This window comes from Streptopelia decaocto (genome assembly GCF_964273445.1).
Source record: "Streptopelia decaocto genome assembly, chromosome: 13".
Taxonomy (NCBI): domain Eukaryota; kingdom Metazoa; phylum Chordata; class Aves; order Columbiformes; family Columbidae; genus Streptopelia; species Streptopelia decaocto.
The window spans coordinates 10884320-10908453 of record NC_138668.1 but is presented as its reverse complement, the minus strand read 5'-3'; the positions used below and the strand labels follow the sequence as shown (position 1 = coordinate 10908453).

Sequence of the window (24134 nt, the reverse complement as noted above, 5' to 3'; positions counted from 1 at the left end):
CATTTAGATTTTATCATTTCACTAAAATACAACTTGGCATTGGCGGGGAACGGAGCTCTCTAAGAAGTGTTTGGCTTCTTGTGACTCTCATAAAGCTCAGTAGTTTAAAAATGAAAATCTAATTCTGATGGTATTTCTGGGGACAGTTTAGAATAATGCAGCTTGCTGAAGATTTAATGTAAAAAGTATGTCTTAAGTACATTTTGGGTGACAAGATGTAGGACCAAACTACTGTTTCAGCTGTACAGCTGTGATTCTGAGAGTAAAACAACTTCTAAACCTGTCTCCAGTTTTCCTCATCTCAAACACTTTAAAATATCCCTTCTTCTGGATGGAATTTTCCTTGCCATCCCCAAGCAAAGTTCAGTTTTAATTTTACAAGTGAAAATACATTGCTTTGCAACTGTTGTACCCATATATAATTCTATTTTACGTAGAAATTTTTTAGCAATGTCCTCAAAATCAAAATGCCTTGAGTTTGAAACCTGACATAGTTCAAGTACTTTTGTTTTGGGGTGTTTTTTCATAAATTCCTAGCTAGATCTGGAGCAGGAAATTGGCTGGATAAAGCAAACACAGAGTAGTCACTCTCTGAGAAATTCTTACCTGGCACTTGCTAAAATACACTAGTAGTCTCTAATTTAGCCTCAGCCTGTTTGACATACAACAAACTGAGAAAAGAGTATTACCAAAGTGTGTGGATTTTCAGCACAAGGTTTTCTTTCTGGTTAGTTGGTGGTTATTTTGCTTGGTTTTTTTTGTGGTTTTTGTTGGGCTTTGTTTGTTTTGTTATTTGGGGGGCTTTGTTGTTGTTTGGTTTTGTTTTTATTGAAGGTGGTTTTTTTTTTTCCCTCCCCTTCTAACCTCTCACAGAACAAAACAGTGGATGTTGGGAGAAGACATAAATTAGTGATGATGTTTCCTGATGTCCTATTTTTGGTGTTTGGCTCCATTTTAAAGCATCCAGCTTCCATCTGTAAGCCTCATACCAGGCAAAGTGCAAGGCACCAAACTCTTTGTGGAAATCTGTACCCTAGTGCTAGATGATTTAGCGCTAGCTTTCCTGCCCGCAATCTGGTATTAATCAGCCCTTCCTCTTCCTCCTTCCTACCCAGCAAATGAACAACAGCTTTTTTCACAAGAGATGTCACCCCTTGCCTGTCCAGCGCTTTTCCTTTCTGAATGAAGTAATGCCAGAATATAGGCTTGCAGAAGGCACTGAGGAAAACAGGAGGAAAAAAATAGCAGTTTGCAGGGAAAGGAAAGAATAATTTCCCTCATTTGTATTTGGATAACATCAAGCTCAATCGTGATTAAAGACTTGGAACATCACAGCAGCATGCCAATTTTGTCTTCCTCTTTTAGCAAAGGATGGAGCGTGTGGAGGTTCTTGGCAGCATCCCTTGACAGTAAACACAAGTGAAATCAACTCCTATATTTTTAATTGGTCTGGAAATAATACAAACATGTGAATAAGTAATGTAAATAACATAAAAATTAAGTATTTTAAATAAGCTTGGTGGAACTCATTAGCAGTCATATTTTCTGTTTGTATTATGTTTCCTCCAAATCTATCTGTCAGACTTGCTTCATGTTAGACACCAAATGATGGGAACCAGCCATCCTGTTCTGCTCTGTCACCTCTCTTTCTGCATCCAGCATGAGTGACACATTTTTTGCCAGGTGCTTGCTTAATACTACTGTTGCCATGTACATCAAAAAAATTAGGACACTGGGAGCCAGGATGGAGGGGTAAGTTCGTATTGAAGCATTTTTAACAGCTCACTGTATGAATCTGATGATATAAATTATTGCCTCAGTGGGAATTAGAGAATATGGCAGGTTAAAAAGCGTTTAGAAACCAAAACTGCTGTGGCACGACAGGACAGATTTCAGGCACAAGACACCTCCTGGCAGCAGGGTAGAGCACAACCGGTGCTGGGGCTGCCTGATCCTCAGCAATTCCAGCGGTTCAGGCGAAGCTTGTTGCTGGGTGTGCTGACAGTGACGGTCCCCGACAGCAGAAACGAGGGGTGTTTTACCTTGATGGACACACCGTTATCCACCTCAGTGTTCTCTCGTCCTGGCTCTAGTCTAAAGCAAACCTTGTATTTTTTTCCACGGCCATCACTGCAATGCAGCTTCTTGGAGAGGGAAATAGGATTTTGCAATCTGTGCTGGTGGAGGGAGGAGAGCGGAGGACGAGCTCGGCTCAGGTGAACTCGCTCCTTGTTTGCGGTGCGGTTTTACCAGGTAACAGAGTTATGGGGTGAAAATCTTCAGTTTATTCCATGGTTTGGGCAGTGGGTTTTGTAAGGGGCTGGTGTAAGGTGATGCTTCTGCCTTGGCTGTTCTATAAAGCAGCTGAAGAAAAACATTAAAAGAGCCAGCTTGTGTTATTGAAGGTGGGAGTGGAGGCAAATTGAGATAATGACAAGCAGTGCTGGGGCTGAATTCATGGTGTTTTGGGGCCTTTGATGGGGAAGAACTTTTGTAATCCCAGCAACTGTCTGTGAATCGCAGTAACTATAGCTAACAAATCTTGTGCTTTTTTTCCTTCAATTATGAAATCCAAAATACCACTTCATTTTGAAGTGCCTTTTAGCAGCAGCAGCAGATCAGTGTCTACTTGCTTAAATTCTCATCAGTAATCTTTATTTTTACTTGGCCAAGAAGGTAATTGGAAAATACCTCTTCTGATGCAACCTGTGAGATTTCTGGTGTTAATTAATTCATAGAAGTTGGACCATTACATGATCATAAATGAGTTCAGAGTTTGTTCTTTTGCTTATCTGTGGATTTTGGTGTAGTTTGGACCGACTTGGGTCAAAATGATAGGACTGATGATGAACATGGGCTCATTGGTAGGTGATATTTCAACAATGAGTCAAGTGTGGTGGCTGCTCTGGTTGGACTCTTTGTTCCTCACATGGCTCTGTTGTTTCTTTTCCCTGATGTACCTCACTTTCTTTGAGCTGAAGTTGTGACTACACTGGATGCTGTGAAGAGTTTGGTGATGTCTCTTCTCCAAACTGGGAATCTTTTTGGTGTGAGTGGGAGATTGAGCCATGCAGTTAAAGGAGAGCTAGCAGAAAGGGAATTCTACAGAAAAGATGCTGAGAAGATGCTGCTACCTTCATCAAGCCCAGGTTGATGTATGGTCTGACACCATACATCATCATTTCTGCATGCAATGCTTGCATAAAGCATATTTTCTGTGCAGAAAATTTGCAGAGAAAATCATGTTCCAGAGTGATCTGATAAACTACAGGAAACAGCTCAGTTTCATTGTTCTGAATGGAAAAGGGAGGAGAAGGGGACTGTTTGTTACATCTGGTCAAAACCCATATGCAGCCTTGCATAACTGATCTCTGCTCTGGCTGCTGAGGAAGCTTGGCAGGCTGAGCTACATTCCTCTCACCTGCTGTGAAACTTCAAGCTCTGGTTATCTCTTTCTGCCACTGTCACTAGTTAACAGCAAAATGGGAAAAGGGGCTGCTTGGGATAAAACTGATACAGTGCTTCTAAAGGCTAGCAAAGATTTAGTAACTTTTATAAGGAATTACTCAATTACTAATAAATCCTACAGTTGCATCCATTCGGTGAAACTCTGATTTTATGAAGGAAAAGAAATAAATGCCTTTTTCTTTTTTTTTTTCTGAGCTGTGACAGTGCTCTCTTGTGGCCTCTGGACAGGGCAAGATCAAGCACCGCAAAGGAGGATGGACGGCAGCGCTCTGCAGGGAAGTGCTCGCTGTCCCATTGTGCCAGCGCTGCTTGCTTTCCCAAGCCATCCTTAGAAAGACAAATATTTCACTCAACAGAGTTTTGTTAAATAAATAAATAAGCTGTTTAACCTAACTACTAGCTCCTTATTCCATGCTGACTGTGTTCATCCTGGAGTACCTTTGTGGAGCTGCCAAAGATTTGCCCAGTTCTAGCAGCCTTCCCAAAACTGGCTTACACTTTTTAATTGCCTAAATGTGACGTACAGAATCTTCACATTCATTTGATTCGTAGCTTGTATGGACTAGACTGAAAAAAAACAAACAGTGCTCAGTCTCTCATGTGGGTGTCAGTGTTATTATGAGAGTAGAGGGTGCAGTATAAATGTACCTCGACAGGACTTCACCAGTGAGCTTAGACATTAACACACTTAGTAAGGCCTAATTTACCTTCTCAAATTTGTGTTCAGTACTTGTGTGAAGTGTTGTAACGCAGCAGCTTCATTATTTTTGTCAAATAGGCAATATATAAGGAGAAATAGCAGTTTATGCAGTAGCCATGTGTTGTTTTTTTTTTCCCCAGTGGGTAACTTTCAGATTTTGATAACCTTCAGTGAGTCTTGCAGTTACCAGTTTTTCTACCTTGTCTTTAATTCAACAGTGTGCTTTGGCTCATTCACAACTTCAGTTCTGTGAATGGGCGCAGTGAAGTCAGAGGGACTGTTTGAGAAATATGTATCATGCTGAATCAGATTGGCACTGGTTTCTTGTCCATCTGGAGCCCAAAAATAATTTTCAAAACATACAAGGGAATTTAGCTACAGAGTCTATTGATTAACACTGTGTACATATGTGTGTTCACTAAACTGTTTTGAAAACTGCCCAACTGCTGTTCTTTAACCTATTGTGTTAATTAACAGGCAGTAATAGGAGTTTTGCATAGTAGAAGTGCCTGGATGTTAGTGATGTTGTTTGCGGTGAATTCCACTCAACTCATGAGGCTTTTTATTTCTTTCAAAGGAGAAAAACTACCTCTGTATGCTTAGTAATGTTACGGAATGCACTACGGTAGGAAGCAGTCTTCTGACTAGGCATAGGTTGCAGAAGCTGCAGAGTGCTGGTTTTCCTGCAAAGCTAAGCAATCCCAGCTTTTCCCTGTATTTTCTGGTTTATGTTTGATGCAAGGGTTGACAAAAAGTATCAGTTTACTGCTGAATTACTTTCTCTCTGGAGGATGAGTTTCCAAGCAGTTGGACACGACCTGGCATAGCATGAAGGGCCTGAGTCTACAGGTGATGTTGTCATATAAGTTGTTAGTGCCTGTGTTGGCACTTCACAATAAGAAGTACTTTTCATCCAAGATAATTTAGAGTTTAGCCTCATGTCATGTAAGGTAGCACTCAGCAGGGGCACAAGAATGGCTTTTCCATACTTCCGTTTCCCTGGCTGCACCCTTAGAATCTGTGATCCTGATTATTCACTGAATAATTGAAGTAATAAATTGCTGATACAAATCATTGCCTTTGAATCCAGTGTTTAATATGTGGTGAGTGTAAATACCTACAACTTTTCTCACTCCTTGCCCATCTACTTTGTGACGTATCCCTTCCCTAACGATCTGTCTGAAGAGGCTTATTGCACTTTCTGTGGTAGATTAGCTAGTTCACAAGTTCAGTTTAGAGCCAGACGTTGTTTTACTCTCTGGCAACCAGTACAGGCCCATTTAAATATGTCATTTACAGTCTGTGTATGTAATTAATAACAGATTTTAAATTATGACAGTGAAGGATCAGCTTCAGTCTTTAATTTGGATCAAATCAGCAGCTTGTTACTTAGGAGTAATACAGGATCTCTCTTACAAACAACTGCAGTTTGGGCTCCTTCCTTGGCAGCTGTGAGTACTCACATGGGAGCCCAGGACACAGCCTTGGGCGAAGAAGGGAACCGAAACAAGGTTAGCACGTCTGGTTCCCTTCCCTTCCTGGCATTAACGACGTTTTCATTAGCAATTTGTCTGGATAGTGATCAGTTGTCCACTGTGTGTAGAAGAGCTCTGGAGAACAATGTGGTGACTTTACGCCCCAGTATAAAAGGGCTGTGTGGATGCAGTCATTGCCTTTGTTGGTGTATAAATTATCTGTGCCAGGATATTGTTACAGTGGGGAGAGACTGCAGAGTGTGCTCTGTCTACTGGAACAACTTTCTGTCCCTCATCATTCCTGTATTAGCACAGTAATCATCACAACATCCACTCCAAGCCAATAAATACTGCTGAGAGAAGGTGGAAGAAGGAAACGCGGTGCTGTAACAGCAGCACAAACTGGAGTCACTAAATTGCCGGGGACCTTAGCTGCTTTCTATAAGCATTGCATCTTCTGTCTTTGTCATTTGCTTCCGTGTCTGTCCTTCCCTCTGTCCTAGGCCCTTCCTTACGCCGCGCTGTGCTTGTGCCAAGCCTCTGGTTCCCCAAGGACCAGTCTGCTCCCGCCTCTCCCTCCTTGCAGCACGTAGGTTGCAGCCCCCCAGCCGGCCTCAAACCCTGGTCTCAGGACAGCATGCTGCCCAAATGTCACACCCCACAGCTGGAGCCTGCGGGAGACAGGGCTAACGCAGGTCCCACAGCTGGGACCCGGCGCTGGGCTCCCTGCCGCAGGGCAGCCCTGCCTGTTGTAGGGCACGGAGCGCCCCCTCCTCTGCTCGAGTCATTTTAATGCCTTGATTACCAAAGTGGGTAAGTCACCATCTCGCTTGTAATTACAGATTTTTCTCTGTGATTTTTTTTCACTCGCCGGTTGCCACAGCAACTGTGCAGTGGCTCGGCCGAAATGCTGTCACAGGGTTTTAAATCTGAAGCAACTCAGCCTTTTCCTGTGCTCTGGTGCATCTTCACTCTTGCCCCCCAGCACCATGGCTACCTGGTGATGGCATCCCTGCCTTGGCGGTGGTGTCCCTGCCTCAGCAATGGCACCCCATGTTCGCTTACCCTGCGTCTGCAGGTCTGAAGGATGCTGTGGCTGAGCCATTGCTGTTATTCCCTGTGTACATCCAAGTCTCTCGTGTTCCCATCTCAAACCGTGTGCAGCGGGAGGTGCCGTTGGGCTCTGTTGTGCTGCCTGTGCACAACTCAAAGTAACTGAACCGAATCAAGGTTGTTTTGTTACAGCCATGTCCCTGGGTGTCACCCTCGGGATATAGAATCATAGAATCATATGTGCAAATCAGAGTAAAATGAAGGGTTTTAAGGACAAAACCTGTTTTTCAGCTTCCATGATTCTTGAAAACTAAGAGGTTGTTTCAAACATTAACAGAGCCTGGCTCAGCATCTCAGGAGTTTTTCAGAAACGTGCCGAGAAGGCATTAGGTGAACTGGGGCTCCCCGGGGTCCAGCTGACGGGCTGCACCACGTGCCAGAGGTGCTGGAGCAGCAACACGCAGAGCGATGATCTGGGTTTGAGGCGAGTTGGGTGTTACCCTGCGCTGAGTGCAGCTTGCAGGAGCTGGTTCCGTTAACTGGGGCATCCTCCAGCTGAGCTGGTTCTGTTAACCGGGGCATCCTCCGGCTGAGCTGCAGGGGGACAGCGGAGGTTCCCGGCGGCGCTCCGGTCCCCGTCTGCAGGAGCTGGCAGTGATGGCATTTCTCAGCGAGGCAGCCGGCAGCAGTCTGCTCTGAAACGGAGGAGACAGCAGCAGCACTTCCGACCAGCACCAGGCAGCAAACAGCCGAGCCCTGTAAGTGCCTTTGCCGCGTGCGACCAGGATCAGCGCAGACCTGGCCCCGCGCGCGCTGCGCTCCCCGTTCTGCTCGGACCTGCGCACGTCTCCATGTGTGTGCAGGCGTGTGTGGTGCTAAAACGTCCCTGTCATGCAGGTGCACGGTTAGCTGTTCCCTGGGTTGTTTGCTGGATCCTTTGTAAAAGAAACCTGCATGCATCTGCTTTTCTGTGTTTTCAGCTGAAATGGGGGTCACCTTGAGAAACCAGAGTGCTTGCTCCCGTTTAAGATGTTTCCCTTGGTTTGGTGCAGGCTGCCTCCAAGTGAGCTATTTTGTGACTTCAGGAAGCAGAAGAATAAATTGTGCCTTTACAGTACATTTTATTTGATCCTATTTGTCTGTTTTCATGACCTCTGAAGAGGCAGTAGTAGGATGCTGAGGAACAAAATCTCACAAGGAATAGAACTAAATTTCCTTGGAGGAAGCTCTGCTGGAGGGTACTTTGCAACACTGTAATTTTTCCAAAGCTATAGAATGATTGTGGAACAACTAATGTGAAAAGCACAGCAGTGTCATCATTTCAGCTGTTTAACCCATTGAGAGCCGGGCTGGTTTGGTTTGGGAAATGTGTGGAAATTAACAGTCATGGGTTGGATATGTTGTTGCCATTTGCATTTAAAATAATGGATTTGAAATATACAGGCTTGAAGAGGAATTCTTGTGGATAGCTCACTAGTAAAGTTCACTGAAATATCAAAGAGCAATTTTTTTGACTGGGAGCTGTTAAGGAATGACAAACTAAAAAAATATTGGTTTTTTTCAACTAACAGTTTAGTTGTGCTTGGTTTTTACTAACATTTATGTACAGTTATGCCGTTTATGTAGGTATTTTTAGCTGTGCATCTGGAGCTTGCCCTATTTCTAACAGATGCTTTTTAGACCCCATTTTTTCTTTTGCCGAGACAATGTATTTCTTTCACGGGGAAGCTGTAGGTACATCTCATCCCAGCTTAGCTGTTCCAGTAGTTCTTGAATCAAAAATGAGCTGCCCAAAAGTTCCATGTGTCACCTGAATCCTAGGGTGCCATAATCACAACATTCCCACCTGTTCTTATCCATTGGATTATGAACCAGGAGACTTTTCTTGGTCCAATATTTGTTGGAGAGAGGGTAAACTGAGACGAGGGCAGGAAGAATACAAAAAGAGGGGTATTCATATCCAGCCACCAAACCCTGCTGAGGTGATATCTAAGGAGAACCTGGACACATGGGTGTAGTGACATTTCTGACTGGAGTTGAGTTTTGCAACTTCGTGGAAGGATTGAAGGTTTCTGTTCTGGCTTCACTGCTGATTCAGCTCTGATCGTTGGTCTCATTAGGCTGGTGGGATTGCTGTGTTGTGGTGGACACTGTACAGTCCCTCCAAGCTACAGATGTGAGGGTTTTCCTCATGTGTTTCATCTTCTTTTGGTCTCTTGTGCAGTTTTCAAGCAGCCTGACCTGAATGCCCGATTAATGTGGAGTGAGGTCAGGGAGCTGGGCAAAGGGCTGGTTTGTTAGGGACAGCTTATACTGTCCTGTGCGATATTTACTGTTTTGTCAGGACCTGAAACAAAACCAGTCTCCCCATTTCTGTTCTTCTGAAAAATAGTGGGGACTGTTTGGTCCTGTTGGTGTTAATAAATAAGCAACCATGAATAACAGACACTTGAGCTTTCCTTGTAACTATGACAACTGTGTCCTTGACAACTTAAGTACAATTATGGAGTTTCCAATTACATCCTGTTCTACGCAAAGTTGTTAAGGTTATTAGAGGCATAAACGGCAAAAGCAACTGTCAGCTTGTGGAGGGTTTTCTGGCAAACCCCGTTTTGATGGCAGATAGACGTTTCCTTGTGCAGATGGCTGTTGCTCGTTTTGCTGTCGGCGTTTGGTGGGAAGTGCCTTGGTGGGCTCCTCTCCAAGGACAAGCTCGTGTTGTAGGTGACAGCCACTCTCTGCGCTGGCTGTCCCAGCTGCTGCCCGGCGCGGGTGCCTGTGACCACCCTGGCTTTTGGAGTGCAGGGCTGTGGCCTTTGCTTGGGCAGGTTGAGGAGCACCTGGATTCTCTTTTCTGTGCCGGCTCACGAGGATGCTGCTTGGTACTGTTTCTCTGGAAGCTGAGGGTTTCAGCTCTGTTTTGTGCAGTGTTTGTGTAGATGTGGGATGGAAAATCTAATGCTGGCCTAATATGAAACCTAGATGTAAATTTTCTTGCAGCTACCTCTTAACAGGACTTTCCTATTCCTGTGATGATTTGAGATAGCCCTAGTCTAGCTATCACTAGAAATTCTTGATGTTATGGTAACAAACATTTCTGACAGGCAACAAACTTCTCTTGCAAATACTGTTGTAAGCTAATTCAGAAATACACCTTTGGAAAAACAAACGAACACAACAAAAAACCAAGCCTGTTGAACTAGAAGCACCTGTTGTATTCCAGTGTGTGCACTCAGGCTTTCATAACTGCATAGTCTGTATTGAACTCTTAACTCTGCTCCTGGGACTAAGTGAATTGCAGTTAAATAAGTCAACATCCTGGCAGGCTTATTTATTTATTTACTTTGTTGTCTACTGCATTTAAGTGGCTAAAGCAGTAAGTGGGATTTCTGATGTCACCCTGCACCAGGTCAATAACAACTGGTGAAGTCATTCTTCGTTTTCCTGCTTTGCTGTGTTGGATGTGGACAGTCCCTGTCTCCTCAGGGCAGGGTGGGCTGATACTGAGTGATCGCAGGGCATTTCCAAACAGCAAATGCTCTATACATTGAAGATTTTTATGTAGATACTGCAGTGCCATTAGGTTGCCCCATTCTTCCTCAAATGCAGACTAAGGAAGGACATGATTATGTTTAACGAACAAGAGATTCAACTGTCTTTTACCTCACCCATACTTCTTGGTGAAAATTTGGGGATATTCCAGGCCCTGGGATCTCTTTGAGCTGTTTTTAGAAGTAAAATACTTGATCTGCGTCACTGAAGTTCTGAAAGATGCTTGCTCATGAACACTGGGAACCAGGAGACTTGCCCCCCTTTAATAAACTACCTTGGATTTTTATTATGTTTTTAAGACAGGGTCCTTCAACTCTCTTTTGCAGGCCCCAGTCGCAGAATATACTATATCTGCCAGAAGTTGCTGAAAACGATAAAAAGTGAGTAATGAAGGATTTTCAGGAGTTTATGGGGTGCAGAATACAGAAAGACTGGTTAAGATTTTTCCTTCCTTTCCTTGTCACGCTGTTGCAGAGTAAAAGGTGACAGGCTTGGGACGCAGGAATGAGGCTGGAATGCTTGTCCCTGTCCCGCTCGAAGCCGTAGTCCCATCCAGCTCTGGTTTTGGCTGCCTTTCTGTCTTTCCCCTCTTTCAGGACTGCTCATCTCATCTGGTTTACCACACGGCAGTCACTGCTTATGTGACAGGGTCTGTGCCTTCCTCTTCTCACTGCCCATGTCCTGCCCCCATTGTCCAAACCCTTTCCAGCTTGCCTCTCATATATTCAGCCTGATTCTCTTCCAGAAAAGCTGCTTGAAGAGCACTGATGTGCAGCTGCAGGAGCATAGTGGAGGTTAGAAAAGGAGAAACAAGAGCTCATGGAAGATAAACGACACAAAAAACTGGACCGCTAATGCTTTATCACATTGTTGGTCTTTGTAATGGTAGTTGGATTCACTCTCTGGTGAAGCCAAGGAAATTAACATTTAATTCCAAGGGAAAATCAGCGTTGCGCTATTTTCCCACTTCCAGCACAGCTACCCGAGTCCTGCCAGGCTTTTCAGCATTGTTCTTTTGTTTTAGTCTCAGAAACCATAGCTGACTTGGTCTCTGAGTTTGCAGTTTCTTCCACTGTTGAAAACACAGGTGCAGAAGATGCAACGTCAAAGCGCCATGAGCTCTGAACTGCAGAGACTTCTCAGCTCTTCGGAAAACACCCTCCTCGCAAACCATCCCCACCAGCTCACCTGCAGGATGCAGGGCGGGCTGTGGTGTGCAAAGCGGGCTTTTGCTTTTAGGCAAAATGCTGGTGCTGCCTGTGGGCCCCTGACTGAGAGGATAGCTTGAGATATTTTAAATTTCACAGCAATTAACACATAGCATCACAGTACCCTCCCTGCTGTGCATCCTAGAAAAGGAAAACAGAAAAAAAAAAAAAGGAATGAATTTGCCTTTTCCTCCCTGCTCCCCAAATGCGGGTCGTGAAGACTCGTGGAGTAATTGCAGTGTGCAGCTTGCCCTGCTGTTTCTAAACCACTTAATTGTTCCTGGTTAAATAGGTTTTGGAGCAGCTGAGGGGCAGATGAATGTGCCCCCGTGAATTTCAAACAGGCTTCTGTGTCTTTGGCATGAGTTGCAGGAAGGAGATGCAAATCTGCAGCGCTGACTTCTCCTCCTGACTTGCAGAGTCTCTTCCCTGTGCATCTCCCGAGGATGCTGTCGGGGCAGGTTTGGAAGCTGCAGTCTGGAGCATGGATGTCATGCTGCATTAGCTTCTCTGCTAGCAAGCAGGCATGTTACACAAACTCCTAGCTCATATATTTTCGCTCTTTTATCTGGATCAAATTCCCCTGAATGTTGGGGTCCCTCTCTTATTTTTTTATTTTTCTAGGTGTTGCCCGTTAAAAACATTATCTTGTTAGCTCACAGAAACAGTGTGTGTTTATTTGTTCACAATAGGCTACTGCTGCTGAATGATTGTTTTTATTTCTAGTGACTAATTTTGCCTGTCAGAAATGATCATTCAGTACAGAATTTTAAGAGCTGCTGTTAAAAAAAATACATCCGATTTCACATTGTGTGCATTTAAAAAAAATCCACTTATCTGTATGTTTCATGTCCTCAATAGACTATACTAAGCTTCCTCTTTTAAAGTAATTTTTCTAACTAGAAAAATGTGACTTGAGCTGTGTTTGCCACTGCATGTGTTTGTGTAATGCAAAGTTACGTACAAAATATGTCCAAATATATTTGCAAAAATATCTGCAGTATTAATGTATTGAAAGTTCACTTCAGAATAGCTGTTTTATACAGTCATCTGTAACAATGGCCTTCTCTGGCCCAGCTCCCATTGGAGGAAAAAATATTTAAAGAAGACTTTTTTGAATCTGTTTTTTCTGTAAGGGTCTCACTTCTGTGAGGTGTAAGGTAGCAAGCATTTAATCACAGATCTAATCCAGACGTTGCCCTTCTCATCCCTTGTACAGTCTGAGATCTGAAGTCGGTGGATGTTTTTGTGCTGTGGGTGCACCAGGGTGATTTCTGCCGGCTGGCAAACGGTGCTGCTGCTGCTCGCCGGGCTGGGGAGGTGGTCCAGACAGGGCTTATGGAGGCAAAATTCAGCTGGTTATTATGATAACCAAGTAACACATGCTTAAACACATATACCCATCACATCAGCTGATCTCCTGCGAGAATCTATGTGTGTAATGGAGATGGAAAAGAAGTTGGGTTTAGTTATACTCAAATGGGATATTATATGATTAATTCTGACCCTGGACTAGAAAATGGTTAAACTTTTTATATAACAACTGTCAAGGAAAATTAGGGCTAAGCTACTTTATTTTTAAGCCTCTTGCTGTACTTTTTTTCTACGAGTATTTCAGAAAGCCAGTACCATTTCCAAATATATTTTTGAGCCTCTTATGAATATTTTATTTTAACCATTAAAGGACTTAGGATAAACAGTAAAAGGTAGAAGATAAAATAACATTTTCTGGGAGCAAAGACAAGAGTGGTTTGCCTAGGGAAGGAAGAGTAGGTACCACTGGATGCTGGTGATGTGGCTGGAAGGTTTGTTTGATTTGTATGTGGAGGGGCATCTCATCATTCTGGGGAAGGTAGATTATTCAGTTTGTAGCAAAACATCCCTGGGAGATGACTGAAGGAGACTAGAGCGACAAAGAGAGCCTCGGTGGGTTGTTTTAGCTTTCTGACATAGGTATGTTTGCGCTGTTCCATTTGTAAGTTCACATTAGCTTTAACAGGCTCCTTGAGACATTTAAAAAGTGGTGCTTTGCAAAGCAGAGTTAAGGAGGGAATTGTAGATCGCAGACGAACAGACCAGATAAATAGCTCTGAGCAGAGGACATCGGTCAAGGTGGTGAATCCTTGTAAGAGGTGCTGGACTGGTTCACCCTCAACAGCTCTTCCCACAGTGGCAGTCTCACTGACCTGTGCTTGTGTTTGGGTTTTCATAGAGGATGGTCATGAGATAAGAAATGTCTTGGTATTGTGATATTTCTTTGCGCATTGATTCTGCAAAAGTTAGCACAACTAAAGAAAGAAGCTGAAAGTGAAAAATTAATTAATGAATTAAATGAATATTATAAGTGAAGTTACTCTTGTCTGAAAAAAATTAACTAGTTCCCTCTATGCTTCTGGCCCAGAACTTTACAAAGCTAATCCAGCTTTTTTCATCGTGCACACAAGTGTTGTGCAAGTGTTTGCTCTTCTTGGCAAGTTTCAAAATACCTCGAATATTAAATTAAACTCAGAGCAAACTAAGTGAAACCAAGTGCGGTGTCAATTGTCTGAAAAGGCGCAGGAATTTCCTTTGTACCTGAGTATTAATAGGTCTGTGACTTAATAGATCTCCATAGGCAAGGAGTTTTTTGTTTTCTGTTGCCAATTTTGAAAAAGCTCCAGCGTGAAGGAAAGCAAATGGTATCTTGGCTAAAGACAATACGAAAATTAAATTTCTGAAACATTAGGGTCTTTTGGTATTAGATGAGATTTTTCTCATGAACTTAGATCGAATCAAAGTAACAGATTGGCTTGAGGGATGGACTGGAAACAAGGTTCAACATAATCTACATACATAGATAAAGTAGAGAAGAAAAGCAAGGGAAAATAGATACTGATCTTTAGTCCCTGGCCCCACTAAGGCTGGGAGATTCAGATTTAGCCTAGAATCTTGCCTCAACAAGACCTAACATCAGACTTAGGTCTCAATCCTGAGACTGCTCTGAACATCAGCAGTAATCCAGCAAAGTGCTTTCATTTGTTTGGCTTGAAATTAGTGATGGGGAAATGGAAATGAATGGCACAGTAGTGTTGGTTGCATCCACAGGGACATGAATAAGAGTTTGTTTTTCTTCTTTTTTTCAGAACATCAGCCAGAAAGACATCTCTCAAGATTGAGTATTTCTGAGTAAAGATAAAATGGCATCAATGTTGCTTAGTCGACAACTGACCTGTTGCCTGCAGCAAAACTCCAGGCTGCTTCTGTTTGGTAAGGTGGTTTTTTAAAGTATTTTCTTGGTCTGTGTTTGGTAAGTGTTCACTTTATGCTGGTGGAGCAAATTCCAGTGTGAACACTGCTGGATTTGTCTGGTGGTGTTGAATGCTGCAAAACTTGAAGAATATGTTCTGCATATTAGATAATGATGCGGTTGTAGTCCAGAAGTGGCCCACAAAGGTGCTGGGTTTTTTTTGTTGTGTGTTTTTTATTCTGCGAACGACAACTTATTTAGTTCATAATTTGCGCTGTGAACATGCTGACTGAAACAAAGCTCATGAGCCCTTGGAACTCTGCTCTTCCAGAGCTGCTTTCTGATGTTGTGTGGTGCAGAGATGGAGCAAGCATCCATCAAAATCAGCCTTTTTTGTCTTCGTGCTGTGTAATGTGACCCTGCTTGTCTTCTCTCGTGGGGAGGTTTTGTGTGACTGACACGAAGAAGAGGATCTTGCTGGGGTGTGTTTCTGCCTGTAGTTGGCTCTGGTGTGAAATAACTTACCACACAGCATCAAGCTACTTTCTTCTAAATGCATAACGACAAGTTCTTGCTTGGCCACAGCTTGTAATTCAGCATGTGTGTGTATGTTAAGCCTGCAATCTTTGTGAAATAGATAGAAAAACTAAATTTTTATTGGACAAAGCGGTGTAGAATGTAAGATCTAGCATCCATTTCATGTGCTCTTACACTGAATGCAGTATGGCTGAATGGCCATCTCTGTGTAAATATTAATGTTTCTTCTCTCTCCCAGCCCTTCTTCAGCAGTGCCACTGTGCTCCTTCTACCACAGACAGGCAAACACGGGACCCTTCCCTTTGCTCAGAAACTTAAACATTATTGATTTCCTTTTAAATAATACACTTTGGAGAGCAACTGACCTTTGGGTAAAGAACACAAAGCCTGGTCTTGTAGCTATTGGGCAAGTGTTAGGTCAGTGTTTCAGTACAGAATGCACTTCTATTGATGGGAGTGACGCACTGGTTCCCTGCACAAGAGAGGGATCGTTTGGTCGATCACGGACAACGGAAAGCCCTTGCAGCAGCCAGGCCTTCGTTAGTTGTCAGTCCTGTGGGCTAATGTGTCACCTTGGTATCACTTGGTGCTCCCTGTCACTCCATGTGTCTTGCACACTTCTGTGCTGCTCCCAAACACAAATACATTGCAGTTGCGTGAGAGACTTGAGGGCAGATGTGCTGTAACTCCCTCTTCCTTTCTCACCAGTGCAGTGAGAGGTGTAGATCTTCAGTAAGAAAGGAAAGCAACCCTGGGCTCCATTAATGCATCTTTGCTTTCAGGAAAAACCTGCTAAAATATTGAAGCAAAGCATAGAGGGCCTTGGCTGTGGGTTGTCTGACAAACCCGTGGCCTTTGGGACTGAACACTTTGTGTGTGTGTCCAGGGATGAGAACAACTGGAGCAAGAGGAGAACCCCTCACCAGAAGGAGCTGTATCACAGCAGATTTTTAGCGTGCGACATTCCTGGCTGACAGATGTTGTGCTGCAAATGATGGAGGATCTTATGATTTATTCGGATCACGAGATCAACATGAAAATTAGTAATTGGATGCTCCTGTAACTGCTGAAGAGATGATGTGGGATAAAGCTATAGTGGGGAGTGGGAACTGTTCTGACTCTTTTTTACGGGAGTTTCCACTTCTGTACAGCCCGTTTGGTTTTGGATTTTGTCTTTGGAGAATCCTGTTCCGAGAAAATCTCCAGTGTGTATGTGGGAGTACTGAAACACAGACAGTCTCATGTGGAAGAGCTGCAGATCTTACAGCGTAAGCACTCTGTAAATAGCAATCTCAGTTTTCACAATATTATGGAATAGCAGTGTTCATTTTCCAAACATCTCTCGCTAGCCTGGCCTTTTGTCATTCTCTTTCAAGATCTGCTAGTAACAGATTCTACTTGTAACACCTAAAAGAGGACTTGGGGAAATCGCAGTCCTCCTACTTTTGGCTGTCAGGGCCTCCACAATTCTGTCTGGAGGGTGGTTTGATAGGCGCTGTGGAGTGGAGGCTGCAGGTGAGCACAGAGCCCGCGGTTCTGCACGGCACGGGGCAGCAGTGCGATGGCACGTGGGGAGCGCTCACTGCACTGCCAGAGCAAAACGCTCAGGAGATCTGCTGTGCCAGCCTTTGTTTTCACCTGTCTTCTTTTTGCTTGTTTGTTTTTCTTGGGGTAGTTCCTTCTCTTAATTACACTGATGTAAGTTCAGTGCCTCCACTGGAGTTTCTCCCAGGTGATATTCAGTTGTTGTATGCTCAGGAACTGTGAGTATGAGAGTGTTACTTTTGGTCAAACATATCAGGGGTTTCTCTGCAGGCCTGTGTTGAACCTGGCTCTCGCTGGCAGAGATCACAGCGTAGCACACAGACGTGCTAGCAGTGGTGCTCTCCATGACTGCCAACATCACAACATGGTACGAGGGTGCACTTGTATTAATTGTGTTGCTGTAGCAATTTGGTACTATGTTAAAAATCACTGAGTGAGACACCTGCTGAATTATGACGGGAGCACAGAAAAGAGAGGTTGGAAAACGAGCTCTTCTGTCTCCCAGCAAATGATGGCATCCTGTTAGATGAAAAGAAAGGGTGTGATAATTTGCTGCTGTTACTCAAGTGTTAGAGATGGTGTGTTACATAGAGCTTTGAGTAGCCTGCGTGAACCCAGAAAAGTAGAATTTAACTTATTGCACCCACTCTCTTTAAACAGGATGGGTAGAAAATTCTCTGCAAATAGTGCAGCCAATGTGCTCTCTGGTAATTAGGTTAATTAATAGTACATGTGTTTTGGTTTTGACTTTTGCCATGATGTGAAGAGAGAGCTTTGTTTACCAGGGGAAAGAGCGTGCCGTTCTCTGTCATATTAGCTAAATGTGATTTAAGAGCTTTCCTAATGCTGCTTCAGAGACAAACACTCTGCTGTAGCCCATTAACTCTACACACTGAGGCCATGTTATTCGGTCCCGTTCTTAAGCTAATATAGCATAAGAACCCATTTCTCTATTGCAGTTCGATCATAGACCTCAACAGCGGATTGACTTGGTCCATTGGCTCAAGAGCATGACTTTATTTAAACTTCTAGGTACTGATTTACATACCAGTCATACTGTAACATGAATTTAAGAATAGCAACCTAAAATTATATTTTAAAAAATATGTGAGAATTTTTAGGCCCATCATATATTTTTGTTGAGCTTCCACCTTTTGCTTTGAATAAATTTTAAAATAGAAAAGCCCCACCAGCAGGGGGATTGGGCTAGATGATCTTCTGAGGTCCCTTCCAATCCCAAACATACTGTGATACAACCATTGGCTGTCTGCGCAGAGGAGTTAGAGCAGTACAGGTACGTCAGGATCAAATGGGGGATCCCCCCCATTTGGGGAAATACAGGTCTCACTTGACCCTTGTGGCATTTTCTGTATTCGAGATCATTTCTTACAAAGGCAATGCTGTTAGTTCACTGGAGGACCAGCCACCAGGGATTTTTAATTCTTGAAAATACTTTGCTTGGACATAGGACGAATGCCAGTTTTTATCTGTCCCATCTCTGCTGTGTTTTGGAGAGGCAAAGTTCAAAACCAGACGTGAAGGTCTTAAACTTGTTAACTATCAAATTGGAGTAGCCCACATTACGGGGCAACTTCAGGGTTACCGTTGCAGGGAAGCTGATATTAAAAAGTCAAATGGGAGTAATTTGGGCTAGGTTGTAAAGTACGTTGAGTACCTTCCAGACAGAAAAGCCAGCTGAGCCGAGCATGCTGCAGTTCACTGTGGAGGAAACAAAACAGTGAGTGATCTGATTTACTTGTATTTGCACCGTTAGGAGGACGTGATACTGACACTGGGAGGGGGGAAGCAAGAGGCAGAGCGGGGCCTCGGGGCTGAAATCCTCCTCAAGGCAGAACAACACGGGTGCTGATGCCAGTGTCTGGGTGTCCGTCACAGGGCGTCCCAGTGCTCAGAAAAGCCTTTTCTGGAGGGCGAGCCCCTGCAGAGCTGTGCTCCCTGTGCGGGCCTCGGGAGCAAGGGCAGCACCACGGGTTTGTCTTCTTAAAATCAGAGTTGTTTTATTTATTATTAACCAACCCTGTGAACAAATATGCATCTCTGTCGGACAGTGGAGTGGGATATTTGGAATAAATCTGTTGACCTTGCTAGAAACTGTGTGAGTTTGTGCCAATCATTTATGTTATACTCTCAAAGGGAGAAGAGCTTCATTAAAAAAAAGAAAAAGTCTAAGGATTAACTATTTTTGCTGTCAAAGGCTCTGTTTGAATGTTGAGGTTTTGATTTTTTTTAAGGTTTTATTCTAGCCAGTATTCTTCAGTCTCTAACTAAGAGGAATTAAAAAAAGCACTTTTCAAAATCTTTGATCTGGCAACACAGGGCATTTTCATTTTATTTATGGCAAGCTGTTACTTCAAAGTCAAACCATAGCATTTGCCTGAGCTGCGAGATCGAATGACCCCTTGGCAAGTGTAACTACCAATAAATCAGTATAGCTGCCATTGTACTGGTGTTAATAAAATGAGATACTCTGTGGGCTCCTGAAAACAGATATATGAAATTAAATTTGTATCAGTGAATCGACTTAGAAATCATTTGCTTGTGTAGCCTGATGATGTGTAGCATGCTTTAGGAGATAACAAGCAAATGAAGGGAAACCAGTCACTTGTGTTGCTTGTTTTTTAGATGGCTCTGGTTCACAGACTTACTGAAAACGATGGTGGTTTGGGTAATCTGCTCCTGAAGCTGTTGTTTAAAAACATAATGCCTCACAAATTGACCGTTACTAACTTGATTCAAATGATCTTTAAAGCAGCTCTTCTTTGGCAAGAGCTGTATGGTTTAGTTTCACTTGACCACTCTGTGCTGTATATGAAACCCCATTGATAGACAGGAGCTGTGCCTGTGCGAGTTACTGCAGCACCCACAGCAAAGTGCCGGTTGTTAATGGCTCGTGTGTGCCCTTAGCAAATATCTGGTTCAACATACCTGTGCAGAAGAGGCTGAGGCATTAAACAGGAGCAAAAAGATGCTGATCTTTGTTACACATCCTGGCTGATGGAAGCAACCTCCTCTTGACTTGTCATGTTAAACAAGTTAGGAAAACAGTAGAACGTTCTCCAAATGAATTCCCTGTCGTACAGCTGCGTAAATAAGTGTTTTCGTAGGGAGACGAAAAGGTTATTGCCCTTTGCAATAACCACAACAGAACTTTCTGAGAGCACTAATTAAACTTGTATATGATTTAGAATCCTCATCTGTTAGAATATTTCACAGATCGTCCTTTGGGGAGGTGGGAGAGGGAAATGTTCTGCAGGTCTCACAGGTGATGCCCAGGTGACGGTGGGTCTGGGTTTTAGTGCTGGCGATCAGGCGTCTGGCACGTTTGCGGGGTGGCTTGGTTGTTAACAGGAGAGGAAATCTTTAATCGCCGTCCAAGCGAGTGCATTTTTATGAGAACTCAGGCAGAGAGTCAAGGCTGGTGGTGTCCCTGCGCAAGCTGTGTGGGGATTGCTGCAGTCTCCGTGGGGAAGGAGCAGGGTGCACAACAGGGTTCTTTTGGTCTCTTTTCCCCTTTTAGACTTCACGGTGCGTCTACTAAACCTGCATCTTTATTGGCTACGAATTGTGTAGCTTGTGATCTTTTATATGCAGTAGCTTTATGGTTTTTTTTCCAGCGGAGCAGTTGTCACGCGGTCCCCAATTTACATGAACGACACAAAAATGAAGCGGCGTTGCTGTAACACAAACCTATTAATAGCTTTGCGGAGGGCACTGACGCATCTCAGATATAATGCTTGGAATTAAAACTGAGGAGCATAATCACCTTTGCAGACGACGTTTTCCCAAAATGAGCAGTGACTTCAAGCGCTCAGATAGAGACGCTTTCACAGGACTGTGATTTTTCAGATGAAATTTCAGTTCAGCATCTTCACTGATGAGAAAGGGAGTGAAGGATTCTTCAGTTTGGGTTTTCCAGATTGCACCAACTTAAAATGCCTGTCACAGACTAAAGTTCTGCCCTTGTCTTTCAGGTGTTGATATGGTACAAGTGTGATGCTCCTAAATTAAGCTTATGAAGATTAATTTGTGGATGCTGTCATGCTGGGTAAAGGTTTGCAGGTGCTTCATGACAAAAAATGTAATTGTTAAGAACGTTAGTTTAGGTCAACACTTAACCACGGTGTACAGAGCAAGCTCTTGCTGATCACCTTGGTAGAGCTCTTCAATCCATACTTGCTTTGTTGCCAATGTACAATTCCCATATTACCCTGTAATCCCCTCATGGAATATCTACATATTTGGAATATATATGCTTCCTAGGACTGTCTCTGTTGTATCAACTGTGCCTAAACCCCGTGTTTTCAGTTACTTCAGAAATAGGAGCAGAGCCTGTTACTGATGAAGCACAGGAGATTTTTGCCTTTTGTTTTAATTAAGATGTTGAGTTTATTATGATCCCCCAATTATACAGATGGATAAAGAACAGCAAGGTCAGAGGCAGGATCAGAGGAAAAACCCTCACTATATTTGACCCACATGTCAGAGCTGCTGTGCAAGACACTGATTCACTTCAGATTTTGAATTTGTTTTGGACACAGCCTTTACCTTTGGGACACAGATCTTTCTCAAACGGTGTCCTGTGAGCTGTCGCAGAACATCACGGTGTTTTTTACCTGTGGGGTCCATCAGGCTCTTGGGTTATTGCTGACAGTGAATGAAGCCAGCTCTGCTTAGGAGGGGGGAATTCACAACAAAGGCTTGTTCAGGGTGTAATGGGCAGAGCAACAGCAATGGAAGTGGGTCTGCTCTTAGTCCTCCTGTCCTTCACAGCAGGATCTGCCTCTGTTTCTCTAGGACTGCCTTGTCATTTCACTCGATTTTTTTAAAGCCACCTCACTGGTATTAGTTTTATTTTAACACTTGTCAAAGATGAGACATTCGGTCACTTCAGACAGTGCAATGTAATCGCTCTTATCTGTCAAGTGTTCTCAGTCAGGTAAGCTATGTATATTTATTTTGAGAGGAGAGTACAGAGAATATGGTCTGCACTCAGGTTTTCGTTATTTCTTACAGGACACAGATACATCAGTCAGGCTGCAGCTAAAATTGATGTGGATTTTGATTATGATGGACCTCTAATGAAGACAGAAGTTCCAGGACCACGATCTAGAGTAAGTTCCCAAAGTCTAATGGCTTGTATTTTTTTTTCTTTAGCTGTGTTTAACTTGCTAGAACATGAATTTCATTCCACACCTTAAATCTGATATGAATCAACATCCATTCACGACAGCGTAGGCCCACTTTTATCAAGATGCTGAGAATTAAAAGCTCACGAATTAAATGCCCCACAGAGAGATCTGAATCTCAGCTGCCAACTTCCTGTACAAAGTAGCTGAAAGCAAAAAAGCATCAGTTTGATTAAACATCTCATCAGACTTGATTACTTGTGGTCCTGCTGAAAACAGATACTTAGTTGGCTTTTTATCATGTGAAATAATGCTTTGGTTTTGAAAGGAAGCAAGATTTTCAATTTGCTGGACATGGCTTTACTCTGGCAGAGCCAGTATTTATGTGTGGTGGGGTTGGGTTGGTTTGGCGTGTGTTGTTGTGGGGTTTTTGTGGTTTTGTTTGTTGTTTTTCTTTATTTTATTTTAAAAAAAACCCTAAACCCTGTCTTTCTAGAACCAGTGTGCCAGAATCCTTTCTGTGTACCTCTGGCTTCTCTTATTTTCTGATTTCTCTCTTGTTTTCTTAGTTTAGTTGATGAATATGGAAGAGGCAGCTTTCCCATTTTGGGGATTCACAATGAAATTGTGTGTGCAGCCTGTGTAGCTCTGTGTGCCACAGTTCATAGTTTTGACTGTCATGGTTGCAAGATGCACTATGAGAGTTCATGTTGCCTGGTGAGCACACAGGGCTCCAAGTTTTGCACATTATTTATGTGATCATAAAAAGAAACATACATTCTTCTTCAGCATTTGGTAATTACATTCCTGAGACTCTTTGATGTTTGCTTTTTCTACAGGAATTAATGAAGCAGCTGAATGGAATTCAGGTAATTGGTCAAGTTTTCTGACTTTCAGGAGTGTTAATACTGTGATTTCAGAACTTGTTTTAAAATCCTGTTTGGTGTGTTTAATTCCATACAAAGAAAAAGGTAAAACACTGACTCTAGGTTTGCATGCTTAGTGGGATATGTGTGCATTTGAATAAAACCTTTTGTAGTGTATTAGTTGCACCTTCCTACACACTGCTACTTTGTAAAGTATTGCTTGTTTTTTCCTTTAAGAACGCAGAAGCTGTACACTTTTTTTGCAATTACGAAGAGAGCCGAGGGAACTACCTAGTAGATGTAGACGGCAATCGCATGCTGGATCTCTATTCTCAGATTTCATCCATCCCAATAGGTAGGAGACAGTTGTACCAAATTTTTTTGCTTTGTCCTCAATCTATTGTTTTCTTGCCTCAGCCACTGCCAGAGAAGTTGGTTGATTAACTGAAAAACCCCAAAGCTGACATAATGTATGCCTCCTTGCAGTCAGGGTGCACCTCACTCCTGCATGTTATGGACTGGTGGGTTCTAATAGCTGAAGAAACTACAAATGCAATACTTGCAGCTCGTGTGAAGAACATCGTGGTACCTGCAAGAAGCTCTAGTATTAATCTTAGTTTGAATATGCAAGTTCCACAATTTAGGTGATCTTTGTTCGCTTGGATTTGTGTGCTTTCCAATTCTGTAACAGTATGTTACTGTTTTAAATGTCAACAAACATGCCTTAAACATTTTAACATAAAATGATGTGCTTTAGTTAACATTTCTATCTCAAAATAACTGAAAAAATTAGTGGGCCAGGAGGGCTCCAGTAGGATGAAACAAAATCAAACACTGAATATTGGTGCTGAGTGAAAGCAAAGGTGGCAGCTCAGTTGGGCTGAGGGACCAAACAATTGACTTGTCAAGTGCTCAGGAAGGTCAATCGATGATTTTTCTTTTTTTTTTCAAAAAGGAAAAGAAGCAAGGTAGAGATGTAGGCCCCGATGACAAGGAATGTTGGTTTCAGTAGGTGTTCGGTTTTTGTTCCTTCTCCTTTGCTTAAAAATATGTTTCTGCAGAAGCAAAAAGAGCAAAAGTGCTGGTATAATTTAAAAGGTAGAAGTTGTGCTATGTATAGAAACAGTGATGACTCAAAATCATCCCTGCGGGCCTCCTTGTTGGGAAACAGAATTTAGTGATGTTCAGGTCATTGCCAAATTTTTGGTATCTTAAGACCTTGTGACTGCAATGGGTTTTCAGTTATCCCAATCTTCTTTGCAGACAAGTAACAGTTTCACTCTTGTGTAGCACCTCAATACACATGTGTAAATATTCCAGAACTCTTCAGCATTTGTTGAAGAGAGGAGACTGGGGG

At 43.0% G+C, this 24134-nt stretch overlaps 1 protein-coding gene across 3 annotated transcripts in view; it reads left to right on the top strand.

Moving 5' to 3' along the window:
* The window catches only part of ABAT (4-aminobutyrate aminotransferase), a 47447-nt gene that overhangs the window by 4983 nt on the left and 18330 nt on the right, over positions 1-24134 (top strand). For 2 of the 3 annotated variants that reach the window (XM_082064393.1, XM_082064395.1), the window contains exons 2-5: positions 14579-14702; positions 21799-21896; positions 22751-22780; positions 23015-23132. In XM_082064393.1, the coding sequence (XP_081920519.1) occupies positions 14633-14702; positions 21799-21896; positions 22751-22780; positions 23015-23132 (316 nt within the window). In that variant the 5' untranslated portion in view covers positions 14579-14632. Of the gene's footprint in view, positions 1-10574; positions 10629-14578; positions 14703-21798; positions 21897-22750; positions 22781-23014; positions 23133-24134 lie in introns of all 3 variants that reach the window. The other variant, XM_082064394.1, reaches the window with a different exon arrangement.